Source organism: Danio rerio, chromosome 1 (assembly GCF_049306965.1).
Source record: "Danio rerio strain Tuebingen ecotype United States chromosome 1, GRCz12tu, whole genome shotgun sequence".
In the NCBI taxonomy this organism is placed as follows: Eukaryota; Metazoa; Chordata; class Actinopteri; order Cypriniformes; family Danionidae; genus Danio; species Danio rerio.
The window spans coordinates 15,549,167-15,563,400 of record NC_133176.1 but is presented as its reverse complement, the minus strand read 5'-3'; the positions used below and the strand labels follow the sequence as shown (position 1 = coordinate 15,563,400).

The 14,234-nt window shown below is 36.1% G+C and overlaps 1 protein-coding gene across 26 annotated transcripts in view; it reads left to right on the top strand.

Moving 5' to 3' along the window:
• The window catches only part of camk2d2 (calcium/calmodulin-dependent protein kinase (CaM kinase) II delta 2), a 71,614-nt gene extending 57,663 nt beyond the window's left edge, over positions 1–13,951 (top strand). For 6 of the 26 annotated variants that reach the window (XR_012398577.1, XR_012398544.1, XM_009306663.5 and 3 more), the window contains 6 exons: positions 197–298; positions 4,310–4,330; positions 6,697–6,772; positions 7,087–7,181; positions 9,582–9,810; positions 12,439–13,951. Coding sequence is in view for 19 of the 26 variants with exons in the window: in XM_009306663.5 (XP_009304938.1) it covers positions 197–298; positions 4,310–4,330; positions 6,697–6,772; positions 7,087–7,181; positions 9,582–9,810; positions 12,439–12,442 (527 nt within the window). In the remaining 7 variants the exon portion in view is untranslated. 26 annotated transcript variants of the gene reach the window in all.
• Positions 13,952–14,234: the final 283 nt, after the last annotated feature.

The window sequence follows — 14,234 nt, the reverse complement described above, 5'->3', positions numbered from 1 at the left end:
TTGTTTTATTTCCCCACCGAATTTGTACTCAAGTTCTGCCCGTTGCTTCCATTCCTCCCTCCCCGTCATCCTTCGTTCGTTTCCCTGCTTAAGGGTGTCTGTTTCAGTATTTCTTGTCGAGTGTGCTATTTGAAATGTCTTCTTTTTCGTTTGTCCTGCTCCTGTTGTTTCTTCCTCTCATTGGTTCAATGTACAGCCAGACGCTTTGGAAACCTCAGCATTAATTCAATCTGGCAACCCTCGGTTGGCCGCCCGCAAAACTCCGAGCCCAAGCAGGCGCCCAACTCCTCGGTGCAGAGTAAGTCCGTAACGGGCAGGAGACAAAATCACCCCGTCCTCCCCTAACGTCGCTCAAATGCTTCGAACCCCCCTGTATGAACAAGAGGCCCCTCAACAACTCAAATCAGGACTTTTTAGGGATATTCTCGAATTGACAACTCCAAACTTGATTCTTCATCAGCGCTCCGAATGTTTTAATCCATCCAGCTGCTTCTATCAGACACACGTTTGTGTCGGCCTGTTCCTCATTGGCTGTGCACTGTAAGATTTCAGCATAACTCACTGTAGTTGTAGAGCGAGAGTACAACTCTAATTTAGACTGATATTAAAAGCCATTTTGACAGCTTCTTTTAAAAGCAAAAGCACAGTCTATGAAGGAGAGGGAGACATAGATGCGTGTAGCATGTGTTAGAAAAGCCTGATGGATTAAAAAGCAAACCTCTAAATCAATAGATGCTCAATAATCAGGTTGTGATGTGCAAGCACCAGAATGTTCTTTGAACATGCTCTACACCGTCAAATGCCCTCAACGTGGGAGAAAGACCTTTTTTTGGAGTTTGATACCCTTTATTTTTGGTAAAAAAAGTTCTTTATAGGTGCTTGTGGCCTTCCAGTTGCACCACTAACTAACCTCTTTTACTCTAAAAACCAACACAGGCTCATTGGAAATGTATTTTCAGTCTACATTTTTGTAAAAAAAAAAAAACACTTCAACATACATTTATTTGCAGTTTCAAGGTAAAATGAAGGAAGGTAGTATGACACAAGCAACTTCTGTTCCTTTTCACACTGCTAATATTTACAGAGACATATTGTCAAATGGAAAAAAAAATATTGTTTTCATGCAGTTCTTCATCTTACCTGATTTCTGGAACCGCTGTTCCCCGGACTCCATCCCAGTTGTCGTCCCCGCGGCCGGCTCCTCCTCCTCTGGGGCCTCCGCTCCGCCGACACAACGCTGTGAGCTAAGCGGACAAACTGGTTGCATCGGGAAAGCCCTCCACTCGGAGGCGAGTCGTCGGCCGGCGAGCGCGAAGAGGAGGAGCGGAGTGGCGTCACACCGCCCCGCAGCGTTCGCTCGAAAAAAAACTAAATGCGGCCGTACGTACCTCCAGCCATGTAAATCGCGGTCTCCAGAAACGTCCGCGGGGCTACGTTTCTAGAATGAGCTTGGGTTGACTATGTGGCTGCGATGCAATTTGAATACTCTATGAATAGGTTGTTTTCACATGACATCATTGATTGATGCTCCAAATTCACATGGAGGGCAGGAAGTGATTCTTTTACATAGGAATCGCTATCAGAACATCAAAATGTTTCTGTTTTATGTTGTTCATAATTCTTTAAATCCGCCAAAAAAAGTAATAAACACTGTTTCAATACATCCATGTGTACAAGCTTTTTTTGAATGCGATAATTCGTTTGAGAGCACCAATAAATATTATACACAGGCCTAGCTATGTTTATAAATGTTCATGTGTTCTATAGGAATCAGATCCAAACACCACCACACTTATACAAAATCCAGGAGAATATAAATAACGTACCATGCCATGTAATCGCTGCAATGAAATATCCATCTCGTTTTGCTATAATCCAAGTCTTTACTGGCGTTTCGGCAAAATAAACAAATGTAACGTGAACACTGAGATGCGCAGCAGTGGTGAATGTTTGTTGATGGTAAATTTATCAACAGAACAAAAAATAAATGCAACACTTGCGACAACACTAGATGGTTATTATTGTGGTGCACTTGTCCCACCTTACAAAAATAAATAAATGAATAATAATATAGACTGTGCGTTCACACTTTTGTGTTATTTTGTGATGTATAGAAGTTATCCACATGGGAAAAAAAAACTATATTACTTTAAAATATAAAATTTTATGAACAGTAAAGTGCATAATCTGTACAACTCTTTGTTAATTAATGTTACCGAATACTGTAGCATAGTAAACTAGTAAACTGTAGTAAATACTGTAATGCAGCCCCGTGCAGAGACTATCCAAGGGGCATGTGCAGGAAAATTTTTTTGAAGAGCGTAGTGTTGGGGGGGATAATGTGGGATGGGGCGGGTGGTAGGTATGGGTCAGTTGGGTGGAGTACGTGGAGTTGGGGGGGTGGGGGGTTGGTGGTGTTGATGTCACGCGAGAACTGAAGAGCGCTAGGGGGGCTAGGTGGGGGTCTGGGGGTGTCGCTGGGGCACTTCAGATTATTTTGGAAGACTAAAAAGGGCATGTGCACTGCACAGGTTGAGGCCTATGTGTGCACGTGCCTGCTGTAATGTTACTATAAACTGTGGTGCATAGTGATTATAGCATAGAAAACTGAAGCCAGTTGAATAATTTGTTTATTACTACAGTTGTGTTGTACCACAGCAACAATATAATTACTAAGACAGCTTAATTTAAGTAATTATCTATAGTGCGCTTCCAAACACTTGTATTTACTGTAGTATTTTTCAGATTTTTATGTACCACATCGATCACAGGCAAATATAGTTTAGTTCAGTAGAAAACTCGGCCTTCTTCATGAAATAAGGACCATGCACAACATAGTTAATTTCTATTTATATCTCCTTGAAAAATGTTATAAATCGCAAAAATAGTGACTTTCCTCTTTGTTTCCCTCCATCTGAATTTCACACGTCACCAGAACCACGTGATTAAAAACAGCCTATTATGTTTAGGAAAGGGCTTAGGTCAGTCGATGTCAAGGTGATCTGTACGACAAGCCCCGTCTTCTTATGGATGTGTATAAGAAGAACATGTAAATGACATGTATTACAAAACACAGCCAAAGTAACGTATTTCTGATTCCCCAAAATGTAGACAGCTCCCTCTAGAGGATTTATCATCAGAAACTATAACATGTGCAACATAACCGTTTTGCGAAAATGTAGCATGAGCCACGTATTTCCAATGAGCCTGGGTTGCTAAAAACTGTTCAGTTGACCTTTTGCCCCTGTGTCTCAGGACTAGATTCTGCATTATCCTGTATTGCACCCAACATTCCTAATATGGAGAGATCCACTGCACTAGGAGTGTGCTTGTTTCGGTATCCCATCCCGCTCCATGCCTGAGAGCCTGATGTTTGCTCCTTCTGTTCAGTATCTCTCCCCCTCCCACCAATCCAGCCTGAAAAAACTAAAAAAGTCTAGATTTATTTGTGTACATTCAGACAAATAGAATCTCTTTGGATTTGTTCAAGCTCAGTAATATGGAATGGACCTAAACCAGTATTGAAAGGACAATACGCTGTTTTTCAACGTCAGATTCTGTTGGCACTTTATTTTGACGTGACCATGTGACAAAATGCATTTTGTCAGATTCTGTGTTTCACATGATGATTTTTTAAAAAGTATATTAAAAGCATAGATAATTCATTGGCATCACATAAATATAATAGTAATGATTTGATAAATAAACAGACCAAATTAACAAAATTGAGGGCTCTAATTCTGTTATTGTTCACTTTCAAACGAAACTTTTTTGATATCTTATGAAACACAGAGGAGAATGGCGTTTCCACCCATGCTAACAGCCGCATTATGCTGAGTAATGAAAATGATGTTGAAAAAAGGTTGAAGGCCCCATGTTACAAAGCATGTCCATTGTAAAAGGAAACAAGCATTAAATGGAATGCTTTTCTGAAGAAAAGTAAAGTCCTCTTCTTCTCATTTAAAAGCCGCAAACCCCTTTTCCATCTCATTTGTCATTCAGTGCCTTCCGGGCGAAAGACATCAGCTAGAAGACGTATCCATTCCTTTTTTTCTTTTCATCTATTAATTTGCAGACACCATAAACTCAGTGCTGGAGAATGAGTGATTTAATGATAGAATTAATATTTCACATTAAACCAACTGTTAAATATTAAGTGCAAAGTGCATTTAACGTCTTTTTGCCCGGTGGGCTGGAGTTATTATGTCATCATCAGTAGACGTAGATACATTGCACTGGTTTTCTTTGGTGCTTTCATAAGAAACTGCCTTTTTGACCAATTATGAGCCATCTTTTTGCTGTCCCTCAGCTTGCCAAGTTATCAATAAAGGTAAATCGAACCTTTAATTCTTTGAATGAAAGTGTTGCCTGTGATTTTCTACCAGTAAACACTGCTCATTCTGAAACTCATCGTAGAGCACTAGGACTTCTGGAATACACTTTCCTTTGGGTGCCCCTTTGTTTATCGAGTGTCAAAACGACTTTTTTTTAAATAACAACACAGTGAACAGAACTACTACAGAGGGTAAATTGTCAACATGTGAAATTCACACAACCTCTGTATAGGCCAGATTTAGGGCTGGGTGATATACATTATTTTTCAACTCCCCAAACTGCCTTACAGTGCTAATAAGTACTGTAAAAATGCTGGGTCTCACATAATTCCTTCATGTCGTCCCAACACAAGTCGATTAAGTTAACTTTATTGTTTTTGTGTTTTGTTTTCTGCAAATTTAAGTGGATTGAACATAAAACAATTAAGTTGTCCCCAAAAAGCGGAATTGTGCTAATTCAGCTCATTTTAAATAAGTAGTTTGAACCACCAGCAATATATATATATATATATTTATATATATATATATTTGAGTGAAAATCCAAACTGCATATAAAGTTTGAAATTGTTTTGTAGATGTTGTGAATCAATAAGTTGAAAATGTGTAAATTTTAGTTAGCTTTTTTGTTGTGTATTGTAACACTGTACAGTAAGTCTCATTAGCTAATTCAGTTTGATTTAATTCATCTTTATTTCTATAGCACTTTTACACTGAAAAAAATTATTTAAAGATAATTTCTTGGATTTACAATTTTTTTAAGGTAAATGGTTGTAAACAATTTGGATTGAAACACATAAATTAAGTTTGTTTCTACATTTAATTTGTGGAGTTACATTTTTTGCAACAATTTTGCAGAATTTTTTTTTTTTTTTAGTGTACAATGTAGATTGTCAAAGCAGCTTAACATACAGTAGTTCCAGTAAATTGAAACTGTGTCAGTCCAGTTTTCAGAGTGATATTGCATATATCTGCAATAGCTACCAATGAAAAATACATTTTTTACAGTATTTATTTTTTTAATCCATTCACAAAAGCTCATATCACATTAAATAACACACACAAAAAAATCCATAACTTATTTAAAATGAGCTGAAACAATACGATTTTTGAGATTTTTTTGTGGTCAACTTAATTGTTTTATGTTCAGTCTACTTAAATTTGTTGAGTTTTGTGTTGAGACAACATGAATGAATTGTGTGGAGCCCTGCATTTTTACAATACATATTTTTATCAATGTGTAAATAAATGTGTCAATTATTAAATGGATAGTTAAGCCAAAAATAAACATTTCCTCTCCATTCACTTAGACTCTACACTGAAAAAAATTATTCAAAGATGATTCCTCGGATTTACAAATTTTTTTATGTTAAGTGGTTGTAAACAATTAATTTGTATTGAATTTAAACAAACAAATTAAGTAGAACATTATTAAACTTAATTTGTTTGTTTAAATTCAATACAAATAAATTGTTTGCAACAGTTCTGCATGCAACACTTTTTTCAGTGTTTTTTCTTCTGCTGAACACAAAACAAGACATTCTAAAGAATTTAGGGGAAAAAGCAGCCATTGACATCCATAGGAGGAAAACATTACGCTGCCTTTTTACTTTTTTACTTTGTGTTCAACTAAAAGAAACTCTTTGAAACAGGTTTGCAACAAGTGGAGGATGAATAAACGATAACAGAATTTTTAATTTTGGGTGAACTATCTCTTTAAATGTATTAAATTGACATTACCTTATTGTACAATTTTACCCTGCCATTTTTTTTAGTTTAATAACCAAGGCAGGTTTTTTTCACACTATTTTCACAAAATGAACAAAAAAAAATATTTACTTTATAATTAAATGCATATATTTGTCAGTAATTTGCCAACATTGTGAATAGGTTAATGATGCACAAAAATCTCTGATTCTGTTTGTCCTCAATTAAGTAATTAATCAAAATGAACAATTTTGTGTAATCCATTAAACTGGTTAATTGTTTTTTTTTTTTTTTTTTTTAACTGATGTTAAAATTAAACCCTACATTAAAACAGTCATATTTATGAACTCTAATAACAAAAATAAGAATGAATACACAACATTAATTGTAAAAATACCTTAATCACAACATAAAAATAGTATAAACTTCATTACATCCTTCATAAATCATTACAAATATTAAATATATCACCCAGCCCTGAATTCAGCAAATAACTTGATAACGAAAACAAATGCTATGAGGGTTCACTGTTTAAAATTTGTCTGGTGCTTTCTAAACAAAGGTTTGCATTTTTGTGGATTGTATAAATTGAGAAATGAGTTGGGATGTTTCTTAATAATACTGTATCTCACGCGCTAGACTTCTCTGTGTGTTTCAGCTCGAAAGCAGGAGATCATAAAGGTGACAGAGCAGCTGATTGAATCCATCAACAACGGCGACTTTGAGGCTTATGCGTGAGTGAACACAAACCCGTCCATATGACCCTTGAGAACTCTAATGCATTGCTCCATTTTCTCTTGATTACGGAGATTATATTTAATGGTCACCTTTTCACAACAGGCGCTCCATCTATAATTAGATCCAAGCCTCAGTTAATTACAGCTTTTGATTGGCAGATTGGACATCAGAAGGAAGCTTATATGAATATGTTCAGCCGCATATGTTTAGATTGATTTAAAAAGTGGAGCGCGCCTGCTGCTTTTATATTAGTGTTTTTCCCAAATGAACACAATTATTTTATTTTACGTTCTGCTCTTTTTCTTTACAGAAAGATTTGCGATCCTGGTCTTACTTCCTTTGAGCCTGAAGCTTTGGGAAACCTGGTGGAGGGGCATGATTTCCACAGGTTCTACTTTGAAAACGGTATGTAGACGTATATTTGTTTCAAGTTAGATTTCTTTATATAGCGATTTATCCACAACCTGACAAAAGTCTTGACGTCGATCCCAGTTGTATATAATGTACATAAATAACTTGACTTCTAGTTGATCATTTGGAAAAGTGGCAGAAGGTAGGTTTTTCAGGTGAAACATCTGTTGAACTGCATCCCAATCATTACAAATACTGCAGAAGACCTATTGGAACCCGCATGGACCCGAGATTCTCACAGAAATTGGTGAAATTTGGTGAAGGAAAAATCATGGTTTGGGGTTACATTCAGAATGGTGGCATGCGAGAGATCTGCAGTGTGGATGGCAACATCAACAGCATGGGGTATTAAGACATTTGTACTGCCCATACTTTACAAACCAAAGGAGAGGGCAAATTCTTAAGCAGGATAAAAAACTTGGATAGCCGACTAGACTTTTGTCAGGTAGTTTATACAGCTTCACAGCATTGAATGGGAAATGAATAATCAGTCCATAATTAAGACTTCATCAGATATGGGATAAATTCTTCTGTGCAGAAGTAACAGCATTGTTATTCAAGTCAGCTATTATATTATAACTCGTGTCAGTTGGTTTATTGATTCAGCCAGTTCAGTAACTTTATGAAAATTGGTCCCACTTTATATTAAGTGTCCTTAACTATTATGTACTTGCATCAAAATAAAAATACAATGTACCTAAAATGTTCATAATGTATTGATAACCAGATCTCTTCTGGTGCTCTTGAGGTGGGAAATGGGTAGGGTCAGGGGCGGACTGGCCATCTGGCAATTCTGGCAAATGCCAGAAGGGCCAGACCATTTTTTAAATGTGGGCTGGTCACCTATTTTATTTATTTATTTTTTCATATGTATTGTTTTTTAAATGTAGGCAGCTTTTATCTAGTGCGAGATGTGAATATTATGATGATGATGGTGATAATAGTTAAAATAATAGTAAATGTTTCGAGATGGGCCGACCCAATCTGAGGCTACTCGGATGTAATCAAAATCTGGCAAGAATGTTGAACAAACAGTTAGTGCAAAAAAAGAAAAGAAAAGGGAAAGGCAGTCAAGTCAGACATTGCCAAATACATAAAATTTACTGAACTAGTCTCAAAAGGGGTCAGTGTGATGGCGCAGTAGGTAGTGCTGTCGCCTCAGAGCAAGAAAGTCGCTGGTTTGAGCCTCATCTGGGTCGGTTGGTGTTTCTGTGTGGAGTTTGCATGTTCGCGTGGATTTCCTTCTGGTTTCCTGTCCAAACACATGCTATAGGTGAATTGGGTAGGCCAATTGTGAATTGGGTAACCCAGTATAATGGGTTGCAGCTTTGAGGGCATCCGCTGTGTAAAACGTATGCTGGATAAGTTGCTGATTCCCAGTTTAATAAAGGGACTAAGCCGAGAAGAAAATGAATGACATGATTGCATATATAAATGGGTTGCTTTTGTTCCAGTCACATACATTAAATGTTTAAATATCTCTTAAATAGTGTACTGCTTATATCATTTTTCCATCTGTACACCAATATAAGTAGTGAATGTGCGTGTCCTTGGGTGGGGCTGTGTCGGTGTGGTAATGTGGGCTGGTGTGGCTACAGTGCCAGGGCTGATTTTTAGTCCCAGTCCGCCCCTGGGTAGGGTTAGGGACTGGTTTGGTGGTCTGGGTTGTTTTTTTGTTTTGTTTGTTTTTTTGGCATTTTTGCCTTTTTATTGAGAGGATAGGACAGTACAGTATTTTAGACAGGAAACTAAGTGGGAGAGAGAGAGGGGGTAGGGTCGGGAAATGTCCTCGAGCCCGGATTCGAACTCTGGATGCCCTGAAGTGCTACTGCACCATATATCAGTGCGCTAACAACTAGGCTATTGCGTTGACGGTCTGGGTTGGTTTAAGTGTGGGTTATGGTGTAAGGTCCCGGAGGGCCGGTGTCCTGTCGATTTTAGCTCCAACTTGCTTGAACACACCTGCAAGGATGTTTCTAGACTGCCTAGTAAGAGCTTGGTTAGCTAACCCAGGTGTGTCTAATTGGGATTGGAACTAAACTTTGCAGGACACCGGCCCTCCAGAACCGAGTCTGGACATTCCTGGTGTAAGATGTCCTGCAGGGCAGCAACCCTGCACAGTTTAGTTCTAACCCTGCTTCAACACACTTACCTGCAGATTTCAAATAAGCCTGAAGCACGATTAGTTTGATCTGGTGTGTTTAATTAGGGTTGGAACTAAACTGTGCAGAGCTCCGGCCCTCCAGGAACTGGCTTTGACATCTGTGTTGTAAGAGATAGTTAACATTGTAATTGCAGGAATTAGTTACATGAAGTTATTTAAGTAAAAGGATGTATTTACACAATAAGTACTGTACATTGGAAGAAGTTATTCATTTCAGTCCTTCCCTCCAGCGCTCTCCAAAGGTAACAAACCTGTACACACTATCCTTCTGAACCCTCATGTGCACCTGATTGGGGAGGATGCGGCCTGTATCGCGTACATCCGCTTGACCCAGTACATGGATGGCAGCGGGATGCCACGCACCATGCAGTCGGAGGAGACCCGTGTCTGGCACCGTCGAGATGGCAAGTGGCTGAACATCCACTTTCATCGCTCTGGAGCCCCCAGTGTGCCCATCAAGTAAGACTCATAGAGCATCTCTAATGTTCATGTACAGTTGAAGTCAGAATTATTAGCCCTCTTGAATTATTAGCCCTTCTGTAAATATTGTTTAACAGAAATAAGATCTTTTTTCCAACACATTTCTAAACATACACTGCAAAAACCTACAGTCAACTTTATTCAATTAAATGAGTGAAATTTACTCAAAGTTGACTGAAAGTTACTTCAACTTAAATGGAGTGAGTTCACACTACTTATATAGATTAGTTTCTTAACTCAAATGGTTTGTTGCAATTGGTTTCCTTAAACGGTTTGAGTTGCCTGAACTTACTGAGTTTTACAGTACTCAGTTGGTTTGAGTTATTGGTTATAACTGTGCTTAAATTGCTTCGTTTACTTAAATAGAGTAAATTCACAGTATTCATTAGGATTAGTTTTTGAACTTAAATGGTTTGTTGCAATCGGTTTCCTCAAATGGTTTGAGTTACCTTGACTTATCGGATTTTACAGTGTAACAGTTTAACCAATTCCTAATAACCCATTTCTTTTATCTTTGTTATGATGCAGTACATATTATTTTACTAGACATTTTTCAAGTTACCAGTATTCAGCTTAAAGGGCGATTAAAAAGCTTAGCTAGGTTGATTAGGCTAGATACACTGCAAAAAATGCTTTTCTTGCTTAGATTTTTTGTCTTGTTTCTAGTATAAATATCTAAAATTTCTTATATCAAGAAGAATTTTCTAGAAAAGCAAAACATACTGTCTTGTTGTGAGAAATAATATGCCAATATTAAGTGAGTTTTTTCTTATAACAAGCAAAATAATCTGCCAGTGGGGTAAGCAAATTAATTTAGTTTTTTCTTTTGACGTACGATTATTTTTCTTACACTATTGGCAGATTATTTTACTTGTTTTAAGGAAAAACTCACTTAATATTGGCAAATTATTTCTCACAACAAGACAGTATGTTTTGCTTGTCTAGAAAATTCTTCTTGATATAAGAAATTTTAGATATTTATACTAGAAACAAGACAAAAACTCTAATCTAAATAATAAAAAAAAAAAATTGTATATATTTAATAATTTTATATATATATATATATATATATATATATATATATATATATATATATATATATATATATATATATATATATATATAAAAGTATATATTTAAAAAATATTTAAAAAAATATTGTATATATTTAATAATTGTGACCTTAAAATGTTTTTCAGACAATTAATTTTTTTTTTAAAACACTCTTTTATTCTAGCTTAAATAAAACAAATAAGACTTTCGTCAGAAGAAAAAAGAAAAAATATAGTAAATACTGTGAAAATGTCCTTGTTCTGTTAAACATCATTTGGCAAATAATTGAAAAATAAAGAAAATAAAAATCACAGGAGGTCTAATAATTTTGACTTCAACTCTTTATGGTGATGTTTGTCCAAAAGGCTTATTTCCATGAATGATCTTTAACATGTTTTTAGCATTTAATTTATTAAATTTGTCTTTAAAAAAAATATACATTTTCAATCTCAGGATTCAAGTAATAGAGCTGTAATTATTTGTTCAGTCTAAAACTGTACAAATATTTGGAGTCATTAAGTTATTAATTAACAACAATAATATTAAAATTCATAATTTAATCAGATTTTTTTATTGTAGGATGGATGCACTTCATGATAATTATTGACATTTGTAATGTTACAAAATATATATTTTTTTTAAATCTTCAAAATTAATAAAATATTGCAAAGCACAATTGCTTTTAAGTTGGCATAGTTGGCACATATTCAGCATTTTAGAATTATTTATGAAGAATCATGTGACACCAAACATTTGCCAATATGCATTCTAATCTAAATTCTAATATATTAATATTTAATATTACTGTTTTTACTGTGTTTATTTATTTATAAATCCTGGAAGAGAATAAGACTTTTTGAAGACCCAAACGTTTGAATGGTGCTGTAAATGGAGACAAAAAAATTATGTGTTTTAGAACTTGCACTAAATCAGGGGTGCCCAAATTCAGCCCTGGAGGGCCGGTGTTCTGCAAAGTTTAGTTCCAAACCCAATCAGACACACTTGGGTTAGCTAATCAAGCTCTTAATCCAAGCTCACACTGCACTTTTCGCCCCATAGACTTCCATTTATATGCACGGGAATGCGTCGGACAGGCAATGCAAGCTCTAAGCACTAAGTTTTGCAGGCTGCTGCATTGCAAAGTTCAACTTTGGTGAACTCAAAATCGCATCACGTAATTACATGAGATTAATCGAAAATCAAAACATGATCTCTCTGTACAGAAGTTTAAAATATTGACCAATCGCTTGCTTTTTAAAATTTTCTAATAATCTTGTTTAATCCTGCCCCTTTTCGCAGAACTGTATGGCAGAAATCTGCATGCTCAATCTCTAGTTTGACCGCAGCATTACTAGGTATAGAAAGATCTGTGCAGGTGTGTGGAGGCAAGTCGGAGCTAAAATCTGCAGGACACCGGTCCTCCAGGACTGAGTTTGGTCACCACAGCACTAAATGAGAACCATATGAATGAAAACCATAAATGACTATCAAATAATACTTAACATCATGTTGATTTCTAGCTTTTATTGATGTGTGTTTGTGTATATTTTGTAGTTAATGGAATATTAAGCTTCAATTTTTCCCAACTGAGGAGAAACCATCAGCAAAAACCCAACCGTCCGTCAGTCAAGCTGGAGGTGTGTCTGCTAAGCCACGCCCACTCCCAACAACCACGCCCACCCACCCTTCCCCCTTGAGGGTCGTTTACATGTTTTTTCGCACATGGACCAGAGAGTTCAAGCATTTTGCTAAAGTTCATCACCAAAACCCGCAGGCCATTCGCATACAGTATATGGACATTATTAAAAGGAGTGTATTTTTAACATTTGATTTTCTCTTTCTTTTTTTAAGCTGTTTTGGTATGCATTTTAAATGTATAGATATGTAAAGAGAATCACCTTTCCCCCCCAAGTCTGTACTGTATTTTTATGTCTATTTATGTGTGTGCAATATATCAACTTTTGAAAGATAAGAATGTTAATATTGAGCTTGCTATTGTTCTGGTGATGTACATATGTCGTGATCGTTCAGATAAAAAAACGATAAAATAAAAATCTTAAAAAAAAAAAAAAAAAAAGAAACTTTAAGAAACTTTTAAAAATATGTACTTTAAATTCTGGCTTACAGCAAAATTGAAAACTTTAGTAACTGCCGTCAAAAAGCTTTGTTTATATTCGCTAGCTTATACAATGTTTGGCTCTTACTTGGTTTAACTTGATTTAAGAGAACTGCAGAATACTAATATGGACTGTATGTTTACCTTTATGTCATAGAATATGAGAAGAAAAAAACAACAACACACAGATATCAAAGAGAATGTAGCAAATACGATACATCAAACTGACAAGCATTGGGTAATGCATGGAGGACTATTTTCTGAATGACCATGCTGGGAGTTTTTTCTTTCTGCTCTTGTTTATGTTGTGTAATTCATGGTTTCCTTATCAAAGTTTTATTTCTATCGATATCATAAGGCTCTGATACTGTAATGATGATAGCGATTTTCATCATTACGACCCGACATATCTATAGGTATCACCCTACTTTCAGATCTATGTAGCTTAATTTTCCTATATTGAGTGGCTGTGAAAATATTATCCTTTGACTTTATATCATGGCTGTATGAGAAAACGAAATATAAGTAGCTTATGAGAAACTACATGTATCATTTTCACGCATATTTGTGCTTTTGATTTCTCCCGACATTATTTTCGTCTATGGCAAGAAGAGCGAAAGCGAACGAGTCTGAATTTCAAGCATGCACACTGCCCCTAGTGGCGACATTGTGTCTGTGCGCCACTTAATTGGAAGATGATGTCATAGAGAGCGATGTCGGAATGGAACGGTCTTCCTTGAGGAAAAACCTCACCACCACTGGACTATGCCAACACCGTACTTTCCGTTTCTCCATGTTCCTTTTTCTCTTCTTAAAGACATTTCCTCTGCTGATACTTACAGAACCTCAACGCCAATATGAGGATGTGAACTTCATAATTTGTTGCCATGGTGGCGCTAGCAAATCAACATATTTAATGAAAAATACAATAAAGGTGTGATATGTACTGTACGTTTCTTGTCATGTGTCAGCTTTCTATCAACACTTACAGTAAACGCCAAATAATGGAGCGTAAATTTACCACTAGCTGCTAGATTAGCCTATTAGAGTGTAAGGTAGGTTAGTTTATCCCAAAATGAAAACTGTTTAAATAATGAATCATCTTCATGTAAATTTCATCTCTTCAGAACACATTTTGTCATGCAATTTCAATCATGCTTGCTTGACATATAGGTCCACTCTTGCATTTCACACACGTGTTCCATTTATTCATTCAGAAAGGCTCTCAAAGCAT